We start from the raw sequence: 14,228 nt of genomic DNA, 5'->3' as shown, positions 1-14,228 counted from the left end.
TGGATTTTGCAAAAGTGTGGAAAGGATGGTTCCTTTTTTTTTTTAACAGGGTAGTGCCACAGATATAGATACTAACTGGAAAAAAATCAACACTATCTCTCAAGAAATATGAGATATTATTTTCTGCGAGTTTCAAATACTTGACATTTTTTCACAGGTTCAGTGCCACAGTTACACAGGCTACTGTTGGTGTGTCACCCCTAATGGTCGTCCAATTAGTGGTACAGCTGTAGCACATAAAACTCCACGTTGTCCAGGTAACTATATAAGCATTATTGTGGCAGAAGCTGTTCTTCCTTTTCCTTATTTTCTATCATGATATACTGAATCAAAGTATCCAGATACAGAAGCTAACCTGCCAAATTAAGTATTTGGTTATTATTGTACCTTTCTATTCCGTTGATTCTACTGACAACAAATAAAACGTAGAATGCAAAAAGAGATAATTCCAAAGTGTACTGAACAATTAACAATTAAGAAATAAAAGATTGTCAAGTAAAATGATTTACTTGATAGAGTCAAGATCACGTGAAGTGTTAATATCACTTTATAATGCCTTGGTAAGGCCACACTTGGAATACTGCATGCAGTTTTGGTCGCCACGATGTAAAAAATATGTTGAGACTCTAGAAAGAGTGCAGAGAAGAGCAACAAAGATGATCAGGGGACTGGAGGCTAAAACATATTACGAACAGTTGCTGGAATTGGGTATGTCTAGTTTAATGAAAAGAAGGACTAGGGGTGACATGATAGCAGTGTTCTGATATCTCAGTGGTTGCCACAAAGAAGAGGGAGTCAAGCTATTCTCCAAAGCACTTGAGGGTAGAACAAGAAGCAATGGGTGGAAACTAATCAAGGAGAGAAGCAACCTAGAACTAAGGAGAAATACCCTGACAGTTAGAACAATTTATCATTGGAACAACTTGCCTCCAGAAGTTACAAATGCTCCAACACTGGACATTTTTAAGAAGAGATTGGACAACCATTTGTCTGAAATGGTATAGGGTTTCCTGCCTGAGCAGGGGGGTGGACTAGAAGACCTCCAAGGTCCCTTCCAACTCTGTTGTTCTGTTCTGTTCTGTTCTGTTCTGTTCTGTTCTGTTCTGTTCTATTAAGTGAGGGCTGAATGCATTCTCCACTTTGGGAGCAACATAGTTGAATGTCAGGTAAATGACTCTCTAACCTCAGAAGAGGAGGGAAAGAGGGAGAGAGCCAGCCAGACAGCCAGCAAGTTTGGTATAGCAGATGATGCTCAGTCTAGAAACCGTGAGACCACCAGTTCTAGTCCCACCTTAGTCACGAAGCCAGCTGGATGACCTTGGGCTGGTCACTGTCTCTCAGCCTTAGGAAGGAGGCAAGGGCAAACCACTTCCAGAAAAACTGTGCCAAGAAAACTGCATAGGGCTAGTCCAGACAGTCAGCGGAATCAACAATGTGTGAAAAGTGGGCCTTTGTGCACGTGCACACACACTCATATTAAAAAAAGAAATCAGAAGGGCCACTGCTGCAGATTTGTAAGAGGTGAACCTTCAGATAGATAGCTGCTAAGCCATTTGGGGTTCTGAAAGTGCACATTACCACATGCCTGGTTAATGATTTCCAACCAGTGATGACCTTCAATTCTAATTTTTTTTTTTAATTTGATTTATATGCCGCCCTTCTCTGGAGACTCAGGGCGGCTTACAATGTGCTCAGCAATAGCCTTCATCCTTTTTGTATATTTATACAAAGTCAGCTTATTGCCCCCACAACTGGGTCCTCAATTTACCTACCTTAGAAAGGATGGAAGGCTGAGTCAACCTTGAGCCTTGGCGAGATTCGAACCTGCAGTAATTGCAGGCAGCTGGTCTTAATAACCAGCTTAATAACAGGGTGCCTTAGACCACTGTACTACCAAGGCTCTTTTTAATTGTATGTGTTCCCTGCATCATACCACTGATCAGCAACCTAGCTGTCCCTTTTTTCACCAGTTGCAACATCTGGATACTTTTCAAAAATAGACCAAGTAGAGAACTTGCAATGGTCTAATTTATATTTTGGCTATTTTGGTGCCTCACAGCACATTAGATTTATTATACTTTCTTCTTGGTTTCTGTGAGGTTTGGTTTCCTATCATTTTAGTGGAGCCATGAACTTTATGTCACAGAGTAATAGATAAGTATATTTTAAAACAATAAACCAATTTCCTGCTGACCTTATTTTAAGAAGTATAATTTAATAAATCTTCAGTGCAAAATTCAAATGACCTGAGTATGACATTCAGGCTGCAATTCTATATTTGGGATTCTGGCATAAATTTTATTATGGTCAATTATGTGCATTCATAAAAAATGATAGCAGAATTATTCTGTGGGAGATGTTTGGATATGAATAGAGGATTAGTGTTCTCCAAGTTAGTTTTAGATTTTCAATCCAAACTAATGCCTGTAAACCTATATTTTATTCTGACTGTTTTGTAGATGTCTGACTTTTCCAATATTACTGTTTTTAAGTACAAAATTGGCATTTTTATAAATGCAAAAAAAAAAAAAAAATCGCTGAGGACAAAACAGTTTCCAAACAGGATAGTTTTGGATCATCTTGTATTCACGTGGCAATTGTCCATATTTTGCTTTCCTCAAGAAAAAAAGTTTTCCCATTATAGTGCTTCAGTTCTGAAATACAAAAAGGTTCCTTTACAGATTTGCTCTTTGGATAATGTTATCAGTATTTATAAGACACTGATTGAAAACATTATTATATTTGTCCACCATATGATAGCTTCTGTGGATTACAAACTACTAATATAAATATTATCTTGTTGGTAAAGACCAACAAGAATAATACTAAATAAAAAAACATTTCCCAAATAATTTGAGATCTGCACAGTTCATAACTGTTCCTATTAGCACAGTTGTTTACAGTACTGAAGCAAAATGTTTATCCTAAGAAATCTTTGGGACTGAAGACTAAGATGATTTTGGTGAGAGTTGAATGCTGTATGACCAAATTCTTTTTCTATTTCTTATTTACTAGTTTTATTTGGAATTCTAGTCAATGTACATACTGTTAACATGTAAGATAAACTTCAAGAAAAAAAGATATGGTCTTAGAAGATCAGCAATGGGAATGCTTATAAGTGTCATGTTATATTGAACATTGTATCTGGAAATAACAGAATCACATGTCAACTTTGAGGAGAAAAAAGTATAAGTTCAAAACAGCAATCTTTAATTCTTGTTCTGAAAGACCGTGTTTAATTAAAACAGTGTACATTTCCTTCCTGTTTTAGACACAAATTCAGATTTGTCTCAGATACTATTATTAATAGTATTGCGGTTCTGTTGCTACTATTGGTGTGCTTTCAATATTCCAAGTAAATATTTTAAAAAACCTCTTATCAGGTGGGAAAAAATAGAGTTGAAAATGTAAAATACTATTCCCTCCTCCGTTTCTCTCTGTCTGTCTGTCTGTCTGCCTCTCTCTGTCTTTCTGTCTGTCTGTCTGTCTGTCTGTCTCTGTCTCTTTATAATCTATCTCTATCTATATTTCAATTATATATTAATAGATTGTATTTTTATATTGTACAGTACTCAACTCAGTTTGGTGATCCTTTAGATGTAGACATGATTCTTGGACAAGTGACCATGGTTGGTCATCTGCAGGCTTGGCCCTGTGCATCCTGTCTTATTAAAACAGCTGAATATTTGGATAAGTAAAACATGTTCAGGAAGGGTTATGGAAGAAGGCAGCATAATACTCTTCATGGAGAAAAAAAAAATGTTTGTTTTTCATCAGTATTTTTATGCAAATTATGGAGCAAGAAAGCACACAGTCATGACTATCAGGTATAAACCCACAATCTATAAAATAGATATCATGCAGCCACCATTTCAGTGTTTGCTAGATTGTTCATCAGAATCATAATGGCCCCAACTCAAATGGTGAAGGAATTTTATTGTTCTCTTAAGTCATTTGTTTTCAGTCTGCCAGGTATAAAGGTGGAATTTATCATTGCAAACAAAGGAGCATATAAATGTATCTAATCAAATGTGATGGGAAGCCTTAACAACATTATACCATGATATACCATTCTATACCAGGTCACTCCCAGTGAAACAGTGATAAGAACTTCAAGATTAAATCCTGCACTTTACCCCTCTGATACCTCTATGGATCTTCTCTTTTCTTCACCCCCCCCCTCCAAAAAAGTGGCTGATATATTAGTAAAACTGTCCATGTTCACAAGCATCTAGTATTAAAAGATATATTTCCAATAGAGAAAGCGATCTGGAGGAAAGAAAGGAAAATGATCTCATTCACTAATTCTTAGTTACAATGTTTTTAAAGGCCAAACAGAAAGCAGTTGAAGGAGAGAAATCAATAAATAAAAAGTAAAGTTTCCCGCTGATCTAATGGAGTAATCTTGATCCATCTTTCTCTCTTCTGTAGCCTGATGGAATGGCTGTTGCCAAGTGGCACTTGATGGAGAGAGGAACATGGCTTCTCAATATATTAGATGGCAGCTGTATTTCCGTCAGGAAACAGTTTCCTTCAATTTGGGGTTTTGGTTTGGTTTGGGGGAAGAAATAGCCTTGGTTATCCTAATAAATCCCTTGCCCATAGTAATCCCTTTGATGTGTCAATAAAATGGTTTCCAGATCTTAAGGATTTTCCCCCCAAAGGCAATAAATGGAAGATCTAACAACAGCAGGCAATCCTCTCCAACCAAATAAGTTCCAGTAAATTCAGCATATTTTAGAAGATTTTTTTTTTGAATGCACATATGAGCATGATGTAGCCAAAGTTTAGTGTGAATTGGAGAGAATTTTGACCATTGGAGATTACTCGGAACATGGTATTTTTGCAAAGTGTAACTAGAATAATGTACTGGTAACTTGTACCAACCACAAGTTGTAAAGTAAATTTGATTGAAGCCACTCACACAGATTTCTGATAAACAAAAATTTATTTTATGAAACAGGAGCTTGTGACGTGTGTCTTTTTGGATCACACATTTCACATAGAAAGGAATCTTTCACAAATTGGAATTTCAATTATCAGGACGGTATTTTGTAGCAGGCAACTATTTATTTAGATGGAAGTGTGTGCATATTAAGTTGCTATACTTTTTGTGTTTCTTGCACTCTTTTGGATCACGACTTTTTTTAAAAAAAAAAACTTTAAAGTTGAAGAGCAAGAAAAAAAGCTTATTTAAAAGCTTACATACCTCCAGCCTAATTTTTTTACAAAATAATTAATCACCAACTGCATTATCTAAGACTCGAATCTTTTGGATTTTCTTTCTTAATTATTGGGCACTGCCAATACTCCTATCTATTACCACTGTCTGGCTATTCACTGTTTGATGGTCTCATTGAATCTTCACTAGATTTATTCAGGTTATACCCATTAGACCACCCACCATATTTTATAACTAATCCAAATCTCCTTGATTCAAGCTTCTGGTAAGTAGTTTATCAATTGACTGAAATCTCTGATGATTTGTATCAGATTGTATGCTGGCAGTAGTGTAATTCTTTGTAAATAGCATTCCCGGTTGTTTTGATTGCCATTATTTCAACTTCATCCAGGTAAAACCATTTAGATAATTGTATATGGAGCAGTAGTGAAATCCAATTTTTTTTTACTACCGGTTCTGTGAGTGTGGTGTGGCTTGCTGGGCATGGCAGGGGAAGGATACTGCAAAATCTCCATTCCCACCTCACTCCATGGGAAGGATACTGCAAAATCCTCATTCCCTCCCCACTCCTGGGGGAAGGATATTGCAAAGCCTCCATTCCCACCCCACTCTGGGGCCAGCCAGAAGTGGTATTTGCCAATTCTCTGAACTACTCAAAATTTCCACCACCAGTTCTCCAAATAGCTCAAAGTTTCCGCTACCAGTTCTCCAGAACCTGCTGGATTTCACCCCTGATATGGAGGTTCTCAGTCATCCATGGTTGTCCCCAAAAGTCCTTTTTTAAAAAATCCCCAACAACTGGACTTCCTTGATTTTTCTTGAAGACATTTCATTTCTCATTCAAGAAGCTTTTTCAATTCTAACTAACTGATGGGAAATGGAAAGGATTTATACTCTTTCTAGTATAGCTAGTTATTAACTCTCTGTTGTTGAAACCACCTGGGTTTACAATGGGAATATAAATAGCAACAGCCCTTAGATTTATGTACTGCTTCTTAGTGCTTTATAGCCCTCTCTAAATGGTTTACAGAGCCAGCGTATTGCTCCCCAACAATCTGGGTACTGATTTTAATGGCCTCAGAAGGATGGAAGGCTGAGTCAACCAAATCCTTTTTATTCCCTACTAGTTGATTAGAACTGAAGAAGCTTCTTGGATGAGAAGTGAAATGTCTTCAAGAAAAAATATTAAAAAGTCCAGTTGCAGTTTGAAAGAAACACTTTTTGGGGAAATTTAGCTAAATGGGAGTGGAATGCACACTTGGTCTAGAAGTTTTTGTTTGTCATTATTTTCAGCTTAAACCTATTTATATGCTTTCCTTTCTTATGTACTCTCTGTTGAAGTGCAATCAAATAAAAAGCATTGTTGTGTTGTAACTCATAATAGGGAGGCAGACCTCTCCATGAGCCATTAGTCTACTATTGTGAGAGCACTGGACAACTCGAGAGATACATCTTAAAGCAGCTTCATTGGCTGCGTAAAGTTAAATGTTCCCATCCTCCACAAACTGTTCGTTGAAATGCACCAGATGCAATCCAGACATTTTTACTACTCCCAAGTCAAGAGATCAAAATTTAGGGAGCTAAAAGAAATTCCAGAGATAATGAGCCTTTGGGAAAGAGAAGGAACTTTTGAAACAGGTGTTCAATTATTGCTGAAAGGTATTGTTCACTAAGTTTTTTTCCCCCTACAATATCTTAAAATACAATGCACATGCAATATGTCTTCCTTTCTTCTGTAAAAATTTCTGATGAGCACTGTAAGTCCCAGGGACTTACAGTGTATAAAATGACACATTATGAAATAAAAGCCTTATTCTTTTCTTCTCCATATTAATAAATGCCTAAACAGTGATTTGCCTGCTGCCTTTGACATTTGGTAACACAACCCAATACTTTCAATGCTTCTTACATTACATTGTTTCTGCTCTACTTTTAGGGTCTCTAAATGAGAAACTGCCACAGCGTGAAGGTACAGGAAAAACAGGTAAATATCATACTATTTAATATTATAGATTATATATGTATAATCAGTCTCCATTAAATAGGAAAAGTTGTTTTCTTTTATACAGATTCAATATATTTCAGTGGATCCCAAAAAAAAGCAACTCAGGCTTCTTATTTCATTATTAAGAGCCATGGTGGCGCAATGGTTAGAATGCAGTACTGCAGGCTACTTCTGCTGAGTGCTGCCTCCTGCAATTTAGCAGTTCAAATCTCACCAGGCTCAAGTGACTCAGCCTTCCATCCTTCCGAGGTTGGTAAAATGAGGACCCAGATTGTCGGGGGCAATATGCTGACTCTGTAAACCACTTAGAGAGGACTGTAAACCACTGTTAGAGCAGTAGAGAAGTCTAAATGCTATTGCTATTAAATTTAGGATTAATATCAGACCTGTCACCATTTATTCCTATAAAAGTTTGGAATTATCCTTTAATTAAGTATTTGGACTATCTGATTTTTTTCCTTAATATATTTCAGTATGAACTGAGAACAATGGTACATGCTTCCTTGATTAAATACTTTTTTTTGCTATATCTAGATGAAAAAGAACATTGGCTCCTTTGCATTGCACTTAAAATTGGAGGGTATTAATCTGTGCACTTACCTGCACTAGGTAGTGTAGTGTACTACACTACTTAGTATAGTAATGAGTCGGCTATTTCTTGGGGAAACTTGAGGTAGCGCTTAGAAGTCATCAACCTAATAAGATAGCCTAGCCCTATTACAGCTTGAACCCAGGCTTTTTACACTTAGGAGTTAGGACTCAATATTCGACTCCAAGGGATGCATGCTATCTTTTTCTGTTCTTTTCTTTTTTTCTCCCACCCCCCATCCTTCTCAAAGGGAACAGGCTCACTTTGTGAATTGTTAATGTTCTGTTGAGATACAAAGAAAAGTCAAAGGCTTTGTTAACACTTCAGGCTAGTAGGGGAGTGCTCATGGATTTCTAAGCTTTTACATGGGTTTATAGCAGAGGTGAGTTTCAGCAGGTTCTGACCAGTTCTGGAGAACCGTTAGTGGAAATTTTGAGTAGTTCGGAGAACCGGTAGTAAAAATTCTGACTGGCCCCACCCCCATCTCTTCTCTGCCTCCCAAGTCCCAGCTGATCGGGAAGAAATGGCTATTTTGCAGTAACCTTCCCCTGGAGTGGGGAGGGAATAGAGATTTTACAGTATCCTTCCCCTGCCACGCCCACCAAGCCACACCCACCAAGCCATGCCACGCCCACCAAGCCACACCCACAAAACCGGTAGTAAAAAAAATTGAAACCCACCACTGGTTTATAGGTCTTGTAATATAGGGCAGGGGGGATGATGGCTTAGCAGTTAAAACACTGGGCTTGTCAGCTGGAAAGTTGATAATCCAGGTTCGAGACCTGAGCACCATGTGATGAGGTGAGCTCTCCTTCTTGCCCTAACTCCTGCCCACCTAGCAGTTCGAAAGCATGCAAATGCAAGTAAATAAATAGGTACCACTTCATTGGGAAGGTAATAGTGTTCCAGGTGCCTTGGCATATAGTCATGCTGGCCACATGATCACAGAAGGTGTCCAATGAATGTCCAACATTTTGGACAATGTTGGCTCCCTTAGCTAAATAATGGAAATGAGCACCGTCCCATAGAGTTAGACATGACTGAAAAGGGGAAACTTTTATCTTTCATATAAGACAGAGTTAGGCAAGATGGAGCTTTTGTTGACCTTAGCCAATGTGGGTGAGTAGTGAGAGATAATGGGGACTGCAGCACATATGCTGATATATGGGATTCTGATCAATTCTGATATATGGGATCATGAGTATTTCCTTCCCCTCCTCCTAGGGAAAGGGATAAATTAGGTTAGTTTGCATTTTAATGGGAATTTAAGTAATTTGTAGTCCCTGAAATAATATGTGTATAAAATGAAGTTTTCTTTCAGCGTCTCTTAATTTTATTTTGCCATTTAAAAATATAGGTAAAATGCCTATATGTGTGTAACATTGTGTATAGCTATAAAGCTTATGACTTGAAAGAAATGTTGGCAAAATAATATGCCTACAGGTGCATGTTAGGAAAAATGTACATAATTATATGTATTAATTCTAGTGCTGAATTGGTATTTTTAAAAGTTGTAACAGAAACAGGATGTAATAATGGTTTGGCAAATAGAGACTGGGGAAATCTATCAAGTTCAGTTTCATTCAGTCCTATTCATCCTCCATGCCCAAATTCATTGTATCTATTTTCTTTTTGTGAATTGTTACAATTCTCACATACCATTCACAGTCAGTTGGATTTGTGCTGAACTTAACAAACTCTTGGCTGCTGCTTTCTGAACCATTCTGCATCTTTTTCTAAAATCTGCTCTACTTAAGATTGAACTATAGAGATCTCTTTTATTCAGTCCCCTGGTAATGGAGGTTAAAATTTCTGGCTAGGACTTATTATAATAAATTAAACTGATGGATTATATTCAGAGCCAGTTTCTTTTATTAATGTTATCTCTTTATAACATTTTATGTGTCTATGTTAAAATCTTTCATATATCTGTCTGGACCAGTTTACCTCCAGTGTAGCTGGTAGAATTATGCCCAAGATTAATGGGGATATATATTCAAGTTTATTTAATTTTTTCTTTTTCTTTTTTTCTTTATTTGCTTTAGTGATTTGCAATGAAGTGCCCAAGCTCAGGAAAGCTGAGTTATGTAATGTCAATTCAACATTACATAACTATTCTTGATTTATGCTCCTATAGGAACCATAGCACCCTTAACCATTTCATATGAAAACACAAGTAACTTTTCAACTGAGTAATGTGAGCTGTGTATATATGCTATTTGAGGGCAATTGCTCTTTCATACATTTGCTAGGCAAATATGTCAGCTCCAGATGTCAATTAGCTTTTCTAAAGAAACTCAATACAGGTCATAAATTAGAATTTTTAGTACTATGCAAAGTACTAAATATGTTATGTAGTCTTTAAACTTTGCCTGAGTGCTGAGTCAGAGGAGCAATGAAGAAAGAAATCTTATCATCAGCCTCCAGCTATACACTGTGTTTGAGACACGGGAACAAAAGCTGGTGTGAAGCTGAATGTTTTCTAAAGCAAGGTTCTGCTTGTGTGTTGGTTGTTCCTGAGGCCAGCCAACTGCTGCAACTCATATTTATTTAAGCTTGGCAGAATGCCTGTTAAGGTTTAATACCTCATTACTTAAATATCTAGAACAGGGGTGTCAAACTCAATTTCAATGAGGGCCGGGTTGGCCCTCAGGATTGTGTTTGACCTTGGGGAGGGGCAGGAGCAGTGGTGGGTTGTTACTGGTTTGCCCCAGATTGGGCGAACCGGTAGTGGCGGTGGCGGGAGGCTCCACCCACCTGCCCGGATGTCTCTGCATATGCGCAAAAGTGTTGCGTGCACACATGAGCACACGAGCGCCCATGAGCAAACCGGTGGTGACGGGATTTGAATCCCACTACTGGGCAAGAGGGACATGGCTGGGGGGCATGGCCAGTGGGGCATGGCCAGCTCAACGTCACTCATGTTCGGTGCACCTGTGGTGGCCTGAGCACTCTGCCAGTGAAAACAGGCTTCCAAGCTAAATTTTCAGCTGCAACGGCTTCCTGCAAACCTCTGCCAGCAAAAACAGAGGTCAGGAGGGCCCTCTTGAGCTCCATTTTCACTGGCAGAGGCACCACGGGCCGGTCCTTTGCTGTTTCCAGGGCAGTCCCACAGGCCAGATCTAAGCACCCCGTGGGCCGGATCCGCCCCCCGAGCCTTGAGTTTGACACCCCTGATCTAGAATGACACTTAAGAGTCATACTGGGATCCCAGTTGACCAGACAAAGCCAACATAGATTCTGAAAGATTGGGGCATTTTTACATTGAAAAGGTTTTCAGAAATCAAGTCATGTTGTTTCTTATATTTTCTTTATATTTCTTACATTTCTTACATGTTCCTTATATTTTCGGTCTTTTAAAACATGGATGCAAATATTTAAAAATGGAATTAGAACTTCAAAGTACAGAAAGTGCTTATTTAGTTGCCTATAATTTGCTTTAGGGTTGCATGGAGCTTTCTTTTCCATATAGAAAAGAATCATACATAGAATTGCTGCATTCAGTTTTGATTGCTCTTCTGGTACTTACATTTTAAAACACTGGCGCTATGCAGACTGTCCACTTGTTTGGGGGGCTACAGGGTGAGAATCCCATTAGATGTAATGGAGATAGCAAAATAGCTCTGTGCAGATAATTCTCTATTTACTTGCCTCTCCATGCAGAAGTTAATGGGATAGTGCTGATGGCCTCCATGGACATTAGGTGAGAAAACTAGGCAGTAGTTACATCAGATACATGAGAACTTTGACAGCTGACTCCTCATTCAAAGGGTAGGAGTGAAAGACAGCTATATTTTGCCTAAAAGATTCCTTAGGTCTACCGGCTATCCTATCATTATTAAATTTGAGCTTTTTCTGGCAAGCAATCATTATTAATTGAGCTACTTTAAAATCCAGCCAGCACTGACACTGGGAATTATATTCCATCCTATCTAATGGAATTGTCTATTTAAATACAGTAATTCAATTTTTAGGTAAGAAAAATCGTTGGCCTCCCACAGATTACTAACAATATTACTTACGGCATCTCTGGTCACAAATTCCACTGATAATTAGCCCAACTGCAAAAAACAATATTGTCGTATAGTACTGGACAGAGAAGATTTTGATAACGATATGACTATGATGTATTTTGTGGGGCAAGTTATCTACCATTAAGGACACTAGTGAAAACTTTCTGGTTGAGTAGACAAGGGAAATTGATGCCCCTGAGATACAGCTAAATTGTAACTCCCACTGTCTATGGATATTCACAATCATCCAAAAGGTGATTTTTCCAAAGGGCAACTAGATTTTCTTGTTTTATTTTTAAAAACACTAGAAGTTCCATAGGTATCCATTCCCAAAGTAGAAAGAAAAACAAATAGATAAAATAGAGAACTGTAAAACCCCATAGGCTGATAGTTATCTTAGACATGACCACCTTCTTCTAGGAATAATCAGCATTTCAGCATTGTCTTACTAGCAGAATAAAAATAACATATGAGCAATGATGGCGCAGTGGTTAGAATGCAGTATTGCATGCTAATTCTCCCGACTGTCAGGAGTTCGATTCTGACTGGCTCAAAGTTGATTTAACTTTCCATCTTTCCGAGGTCGGTAAAATGAGGACCCAGATTGTTGGGGGAAGTATGCTGACTCTGTAAACCACTTAGAGAAGGCTGTAAAGCACTATGAAGCAATATATAAGTCTAAGTACTATTGCTAATTCCAGCTTTCATAGGACAATTGGGACAGAAGACTCAAGTAAAATATTACTGAGGGGGTGCCCAGATATATTTTGTAAATGATATATGCAATGCATATGCAGTTACTTTCTTTTTTAAAACACAAAGAAGTTCAATGTCCATTTTTAAAAGGCATCATTTTTCATTTCTTTAGAGAATAAGGTGAACATTTATGGCTTTTTATTTAGAATTGACTATTAACCAAATAAACACAACATTTTCCAACCCTGCTTTTTAGATGTAAATGATAAAAGCATTATTTTACAAAGTTTTATAATTTGAGGAATATTTTCTCATATATTGTTCTTTTAATTTGTACGTTATCACTCTTGATCTCTTCATACTGTATCTCCCCTTGTTGAGTGAATTAGAAAGATGGAGAAGCCACCAAAAAATACACTGCAAGAAGAAAGCAAACTATCTATTAATCTATCTATCTATCTATCTATCTATCTATCTATCTATCTATCTATCTATCTATTTAAAAACCCCAAATTGGAGTGTGTAGACAACCAAAAATTTGGTACATAGTAATATTGTTTTTGTTGCAGTCTATATGTGGGTCATTTCTTACAGCCTAGTTTGTAGTATGCATAGAAAATATGTGAGAAATATCTGAATTGTTTTCTTATGAACATACAGAAATGAGTCGTACCTTTTAGGTGTACCTTAGCATCTGATTTTTAAGATATTCTTTTGAACTCTTTTGACAAGTATCTCTAACTAAAAGAAGGAAGGTAATTCTTTTTGACAGAAGCATATTGTCAAAAGTATGTTTTAACCAATGCATTTTTTCCCATTATTTTAATTAATATCTCACATTCAAGGGATTCAAGGTAGCTAACAATTTATGAACAAATAAAAATAACAAAAATTGAGCAGTCTTTTAAATATAAAATCATTTAAGTTATGTCAGCCTTGTAAATAATTCAAGTCCCAAAATCTTTAAAGCTCTGCTTTAAAATCCATGTTTGAATTATTAATATTTTTTACTGCTTTGTATTTTATCTAAGCATTACATTTGGGTTATATACTCCTCTGGGTAAATATATGCTACCTAGATTATACCCAGGTTATATGCTACCTAGAGTAAATAAATACATCAAAACAAATATGAGATGTTTGTGATTTTTCAAAGTATTATGACTTGTGCACACTTTTATCCATTTTCATGGATGTGATGCACTTATAAGGCAATATAAGAAATTTCTAGGTTGGATTGAATGGGGTTACTGGAATTTTCTTGTTCATGACAGAAACCCTCATAAATGCTTCTAATTTAATCAAGACTGTGTCTAAATGCTTTGAAATACTTATACATATAATTTCTTATGTTCATTTGATGTGTGTGGTAAAAAATTGCAACTGTTAATTTATTAACTAGCAGTCATTTTTTATATATGTGCACTTATTTAGCTTACTTTCATAATTGTAGTCTCCTTGCAAATCTTTTCCATTCTGAATTCAGATGATGCCTCAGCTCCTGCACTGGAGCCTCAGCCCCAAGGAGATGAAGAAGGTGAGAATTTATAGAAATGGGAAGGGAAGCTCTTAGCAATATTAGCTGAGTTCTGTTACAAACTGTCTATATGATATTAGAGAAATATGGCCAGGGTTTATTTTTTTTATTCTCTTCTGTGAGATACTAAGTCACTTCCTATTTCTGATGAAGTAGATTCTAGTTAATAATCTAGATAAATTTTCCTCCAGTTGTGTTCGACTATA

General features: G+C 37.1%; 1 protein-coding gene across 1 annotated transcript in view; it reads left to right on the top strand.

Annotated features, from left to right (window-relative positions):
- SMOC2 (SPARC related modular calcium binding 2) overlaps nt 1–14,228 on the top strand; it is a 130,875-nt gene that overhangs the window by 58,831 nt on the left and 57,816 nt on the right. Inside the window, exons 4-6 of the mRNA XM_070951204.1 lie at nt 158–257; nt 7,119–7,166; nt 13,972–14,022. Coding sequence (XP_070807305.1) covers nt 158–257; nt 7,119–7,166; nt 13,972–14,022 — 199 coding nt within the window. The remainder of the gene's footprint in view (nt 1–157; nt 258–7,118; nt 7,167–13,971; nt 14,023–14,228) is intronic.

The sequence above is a fragment of the Pituophis catenifer genome, unplaced genomic scaffold (assembly GCF_029215685.1).
Source record: "Pituophis catenifer annectens isolate HBS135680 unplaced genomic scaffold, rPitCat1.0.hap2 SCAF_1, whole genome shotgun sequence".
Classification (NCBI taxonomy): domain Eukaryota; kingdom Metazoa; phylum Chordata; class Lepidosauria; order Squamata; family Colubridae; genus Pituophis; species Pituophis catenifer.
The sequence above is the reverse complement of the archived record's forward strand: the minus strand, read 5'-3'. Positions and strand labels throughout refer to the sequence as shown.